Source organism: Acomys russatus, chromosome 3 (assembly GCF_903995435.1).
Source record: "Acomys russatus chromosome 3, mAcoRus1.1, whole genome shotgun sequence".
Lineage (NCBI taxonomy): Eukaryota > Metazoa > Chordata > Mammalia > Rodentia > Muridae > Acomys > Acomys russatus.
In genome coordinates, this window is record NC_067139.1 from 55,979,378 (window position 1) to 55,985,918 (window position 6,541).

The 6,541-nt window shown below is 44.9% G+C and overlaps 1 protein-coding gene and 1 non-coding gene across 4 annotated transcripts in view; both read left to right on the top strand.

The window, feature by feature from the left end:
- Positions 1-3,384, top strand: part of Arhgef3 (Rho guanine nucleotide exchange factor 3) — a 278,972-nt gene extending 275,588 nt beyond the window's left edge. For all 3 annotated transcript variants that reach the window (XM_051140689.1, XM_051140698.1, XM_051140706.1), the window contains 2 exons: positions 995-1,181; positions 2,891-3,384. In XM_051140689.1, coding sequence (XP_050996646.1) covers positions 995-1,181; positions 2,891-3,240 — 537 coding nt within the window. In that variant the 3' untranslated portion in view covers positions 3,241-3,384. The remainder of the gene's footprint in view (positions 1-994; positions 1,182-2,890) is intronic.
- Positions 1,663-1,769, top strand: LOC127187320 (U6 spliceosomal RNA). The gene has a single exon (XR_007830466.1). It is a non-coding gene; the product is annotated as a U6 spliceosomal RNA (small nuclear RNA).
- Positions 3,385-6,541: the final 3,157 nt, after the last annotated feature.

The following is a 6,541-nucleotide window of genomic DNA, read 5'->3' on the forward strand; positions in this document are numbered from 1 at the left end:
ATGTGGAATGCGCTTCCTCTGCTCAAATCAAGATTCCGATCTTGAGTTCCTCCCCCTCCCCTGCCAGCGGTCTCTTTTGAGAGTCCTGCATTGGCAGCCCCACACATTCCCACCACGAAGCCAGAACCAAGCATCAGCGCTGCAATTGTTCCGCCTTAACTCCTGAGCGTTTCCACGAGAAGGATCTGGGTCTCTGAGCTGAACGCCGTAGATATGCCTGAACTCTATATAGGAAGCCTGCTTTCGTGTGATTTGAGACATGCCTTCGTTTCCTGAGATTTTCCTGCCCCAGCGCCGCACTGGCAGCTTGCTGGCATGATGTGGTTTGAGATATGCCTTCATCTTTTGAGATTTTTCTTTTGGCCTATAACACGTGTCGGTGAGCTACTCTGTACGTGCAAGCTCTCCGGAGGACCCAGGCACTAATGAGTCTACTTGAGAAGGAGATGAGAGCCTTTCTGTGGCTCCAGCAGTGTGCCCAGGTTCCTCTCGGATGAGCTGGGTCCCAGACAGAGTTGCTGGCTAAAGTCGATGATAAAAATTTTTATGGGTTTGGGAAGCCAGAGTTCTTTTTAGGCTAAGATGTACAGTCTTGTCCTTTGTAGGCTATTATTAGTGTGATCTCTTAGAATTGTGTTGAAGCCAAGAGAGTACTAATTCCTTTTCACTATCCTGTTCGTTCTATTCCCTTATTTTTTCTCTTAGTCAAGCTGGAAGTTGTTATGTGTATGAACAGGTTGTGAACTGTAATGTAAGTAGGGTTCTGGTTAAGGAGGAATCTAAATAAAGGTAGTGGATATGTGGATATATGGATATATGTATCTGGAAATCCTTCAGATCTGCCCAACTTCTATTTTCCTAGAAACAGATTTGAGCATGCGCTCATAATCCATCTTGAACCCAGGTCCTAGAGACTTCTTGCCACAGAGGTTCACAAATCCACCCCTTACTAGATTGCTGCTCAGGACAATCCTGTTGGGCTCTTTTCTTTTAGAAACTACATGTTTTCCTGTTCCAAGAAGTGCTTGTGATCACACGCGCTGTCACTCACAATGAGCAACTCTGCTACCAGCTGTACCGGCAGCCCATCCCTGTGAGGGACCTCATGCTGGAAGACCTGCAGGATGGAGAAGTGCGGCTGGGCGGCTCCCTGCGCGGGGCCTTCAGCAACAACGAGAGAAGTATGTGTGGGCAGCAGACCGCAGTGACAGACTGAACCATTTGATCATAGAAATATGGAAGCCGGGCGTGGTGGCGCACGCCTTTAATGCCAGCACTTGGGAGGCAGAGGCAGGCGGATCGCTGTGAGTTCGAGGCCAGGCTGGTCTACAAAGCGAGTCCAGGACAGCCAAGACTGCACAGAGAGACCTTGTCTCAAAACAAAACAAAACAAAACAAAAACAAACAAACAAAAAAGAAATCTGGAAGGAGTGGCTGGCTGGGGAAAAGAGAAAAGCCCCAGCATTGAAGCCAACTGTTCAGTATCTGACTCTTCACTTACTAATGTACAATCAGGTTTGAGGTCTATGAGCCTCAGTTTCCCTTTGAGAGTGCCGTGAGCGTTAAGTAGCATACAGTACCTAAGCTTGTCCACGTGCAATGGCAGACAGTGCACCTTTTGCTCCATGGCTCTCTTCTATTGCTACATGAACGTAGGCTTAAGTGCTCGCTTCGGTAGCACATATACTAAAATTGGAATGATACAGAGAAGATTAGCATGGCCCCTGCACAAGGATGACATGCAAATTCGTGAAACGTTCCGTATTTAAAAAGAAAGAAAGTAGGCTTAATACCATACAGTATCTGTGTAGGTATAGTTACATAGTATAAAGTTTTGTCATTGTTGTGATGAGGCTGCTGAAGAAACTTAAGGATCCACTTGAGCCAAGCTGCCATGGCTCAACATGAGGCTGTGAGTTTGAGACCAACCTGGGATACCTAGGGAGAGCCTACTTCAGAAGCAAACAGAAGCAAAGTGAACGGTGAACTGGGGTGCATGCTTGCCCGCAGCATGACTTGGTGGGCACCTCTGACTCAAGACCTAGCTAACTAGTGGAAATAAGCATCATGAGAAGCCAGGACAGCAGTCTCTGTCGGGGATTGTTATGAGTGAGCCCTGTTTCAGGTGCCAAGGATCAGCCCAGGCACTACAGTTCTGTACACTGGGCGGAACATTCCTAATGCTGGCTAGAAAACTAAAGCTCAGTCTGCTGCATGCCTAGGATCTTCATCCCAGCACTTGGGAGGCAGAGGCTGGTGGATTTCTGGGATTTTAAGGGTAGACTGAACTACATAGTGAGTTCAAGGGCAGCCAAAGCTACATAGTGAGACCCTATCTACAAACAACAACAACAACAATAATAGCAACCATAAAGGAATAGACAGAGATTGGCAGGCTTATTTCTCTTTGTTTCTAAGGTAGGGCCTATATTTTTTATTAAGATATATTAAGATATATTAAGATATAATTGCATCACTTCTCCCCTTCAATGTCTTCCCCCATCCCTCTCGTGTGTCTTCCCTCCAACTCCTCTCTAAGGGCTTCTAATATTCAGGCAGGTGTAAGACCCAGTCTTTCAGAAAAACTGAGCTAGGACCATGTCACTCCAGTCAGTTAAGAGTGGCATGGGTGTATGGGGGGTCGGGGGTTGCTAGGGGGAAGTTGGTGCTGGAGAGATGGCTCAGAGGTTAAGAGCAATGGCTATTCTTCCAAAGGTCCTGAGTTCAATTCCCAGGAACCACATGGTGGCTCATAACCATCTATAACAGGCATTCTTTAATCAGCACTGTCTGGCGTGGGCCCTGGGGCTTAGTGCCACCATGTGTGATTTTGTTTCCTTTGGCAAATACCTACCCACTGACTCTCTTTTCATGTGTTCTTCACTTGTAGTTAGAAACTTCTTCAGAGTCAGTTTCAAAAATGGATCCCAAAGTCAGACCCACTCACTACAAGCCAATGACACCTTCAACAAACAGCAGTGGCTCAACTGTATCCGTCAAGCCAAGGAAACAGTTCTGTCTGCTGCTGGGCACGCTGGACTGCTTGACTCTGAGGGACTGTTCCTGGGTCCTGACACTGAGAACAAGGAGCCACAGGGAGAAACAAAACTTGAGCAGATGGACCAATCGGACAGTGACTCGGACTGCAGTATGGACACCAGTGAGGTCAGCGTCGACTGTGAACGGATGGAACAGACAGACTCCTCCTGTACAAACAACAGGCCAGAGGAAAGCGTCTGACTGAAGCCGCTGACCATGCCAGCAGCAGGCCCATGTCTTACCTGTACAGTATTCGCATTCCACACACCAACAGTCTGGAGAGGCACTTTGTGATACTTCTGTGCCCATGTTGGCCTAGTCCCTCATGTCTCTTCCTTGTCCCTAGTGCTGTGTCAGCTGGAATTCTGTGGCAGCCCTTACCCCGTTGCTGTATCTCACAGGTGTCTGGATGCGTGGAGAGGGAATCAACCACGTTACTTTGAGTTGTCCGACTTTCAAAACAGGAAGGATCTCTGAACTACTTCTCTTCGTGGACTGCGTTGGCAAGTCCTTTGTCCCGTGCTTCTCTAGTGTCCCTCCAGCTCTTTGACACAGTAGCTGAAGTCCTGGAACTGAAAGCGCTTCCCAGAGTATTGAGATGGCGTTCAAACAGAAGCCAGGAAAGTCCAGCCCTTGAAGTGAACTCAGGTTCCATGTTCTTCAAACAGAAAACACAAAAACATCCCTGGGGGTTTCTGAGGTTTAATTTTGCGAAGGATGAAGCCTTGTTTGAAGCCTGTGGTTTTCATCCAGAGCAAATTGAATGTAACCATCTACGAAGATGTAAATCTGAGGGTGGCTTTCGAGGGGGCCAAGACTGGCCTGGCTGGTGGCCCCGGGCCTACAGTCCCTGCACTTAGCTACATAACAAGTTTCTAGGTCAAACCGAGTTCCCGTAGTAAAAGCAAAACAAAACAAAAGCTGAAAGTACCTGCCAGTTCTGAATATTCACCTGAAGTGGGGGAGGCTGTGGGAGGTATTTGTCCTGGCCAGTTAAGAGCCAGACAAGTCTGTCTTGCCAGAAAGAGCCATTTCCGGCCCACACCAGAGATTCCCAAGGGCCAGGGAGGAACTGGCAGGATCGAGACCCCATCTGCATTATGTTCCATCATGCCTCAGCCACTCCTATTTAGAGTGGTGCCGAGGGGACACGGAGACTGTGGCTGCATCAGTGACTGTTGACAAGCATGAGGGGAGGACTTGGGGGTGAGAAATGTGTCACCATCACAGAAGCCTCCTGTGGAAAACACGGAAGTTGAGGTTACTTTTGTGGGGTCTTGGGATTTTCTGCTCTGCTTCTGGACCTTGTATCTGCATCCCTGGCTCCTGGGCTATAATCAGAATGGTCATTAACTCCCCTTGAGGCCAATCCCGTTAGCTCCAGTGAACTAGGATCAGCTGGTCAAACTGGAAAGTTCTGTGCTCCAGTCCTGATTTCACAGAGCGAGGATGGGTACAAAGACCTTGGAGGGGAAAATGTTCACAAAATACATGGAGCAGCTCCCTGCAAGTGTAAATACTTAGGGGACTTGTACAAACTTATACCCACACCAGCACTAGTAGTAGTGAGTCTAAATTATTGCCAAAAAGGTCTTTTTTGTTGTTAATTTCTGCATCTATCAAGTTTACAGAAAAGAAAGTAGCAAAATACAAAGGCGTCCCTTTATCATGCACATGTGCCATGTGCACTAAAAGAAGCTGCGTGACAAGACTTCAGTAGAAAAGCAAGCTATATTACATTATTATTTTTCAAAAAAAATTGTGGTCAGCTCTACCCTGTAAGACATATTTCTGTATTTATAGAGTTTAACCGTGGTGATTTTTTTCTATAACAATTTTATTTAAAACCACTTTTCAAGTTGCTAATTAAGCAAATGAACCTGCTGCAGACAGACGCAGTGGAAAGCTGAGACAGGACACTGGATGATAGAGAAAAGCCTGAACTGTTTTCTGTAGAGCCGCTGGCCACTCTAGCCACTGAGTTGAGAAAAGGTCTCTATCAGGGTCATCCTGTGGGAAGAGAGTGGACGAATGTTCTGGTGAAATGATACTTTTGTATAATGGCCTTAAACTTTTCTGGAAGCATTTCAAATAAATTGCATTAAAAATATCTTCTTCCCTTTTATACAGTGTGTGCTCAACCATCATCAGACCTCAGGTTGTCTTCTTGAAGGGCAAAAGTTTCTTCATGAAATTTTACCTGTGGTTCCCAACTACAACTTGCCATAGAGCACAGGCTACAATAAATGGTGTGATTGATTGATTGATTGAAACCGTAATAGAACATTTCTAAAGCCTGTTTTCTCAAGCACGTATAAATATTACATGTAATATATAATATTTATATTATATGTATATATTATATGTAATATATAATTATATATTATATACTAATATATAAATATATACATATTAGTGTGTGTGTGTGTGTGAGTGACACACACACAAGTGCACAGGTACTACCACACCTGAGTGGAGATCTGAGGACAACTTGAAGTAGTCAGTTTTCTCCTTTCACTTTGTGGGTTTTGAGGCTAGAACTCAGGTCATCAGGCTTGGCAATCAGCACCTTTACCCATTTTAGGCACCTTGCCGCACCCCCTATTTATTCATCTTTAGTAACGACCTTGACTCACACCCTATACAAAGCTAAGTGCTAAGTTAGAGTTGTTACAGAAAAGAAGAGGTAACGCTTACTACTCGTACAAGTGACTGGCGAAGCTAACAGGTGTAGTGGTGGACTCCTGTTAGTCCAGCACTTAGGAAGCAGAGGCAGGAGGATCACCACAAGTTCAAGGCCAGTCTGGTCTATAAGACTACATAGTAAGGCCATGTCTCATAATAGTAAATAGAAGGAAGGGAAGAAGGAACATTTCATTTTTAAATTGTACTTGAATTTCAGTCTACTTGTTCACTAAATTGTTTTATTTTTAAGAAAGAATAATTGTTTGTGAAGAGGCCGAACAGCTCTTAGTAACCAGTTGCAACCAATTGTTAGTCCCATAAAGCTAGTGGTTAGTTAGTTTGATTGTTTGTCTGTTTATTTATTTATTTATTATTTTGGTTTTTCAAGACAGGGTTTCTCTGTAACATCTTGATTGTTCTGGACTCACTCTTTACATGAGGCTGACCTTGAACTCATAGCAATCCACTGGCTTCTGCCTCCCCGAGCACTGGGATCAAAGGTATGTGCCACCATGCCAGGCTAGGGTTTTTTTTGTTTTGTTTTGTTTTGTTTTTTGTCTTTATGATATGCTTCCTCTATGCTCCTTTTTTTTTTTTTTAACTTTTCCTCCTTATTTTAAATTTTATTATTATTATTTTTGTTTTGTTTTTGAGACAGGGTTTCTCTGTGTAACCTTGGCTATCCTGAACTCACTTTGTAGACCAGGCTGGCCTGAGATCCACCTGCCTCTGCCTCCCAAGTGCAGGGATTAAAGGCGTGCGCCACCACACCCAGCCATCTATGTTCTTCAAGACAGTTAATTCCTAGATTTGGCAT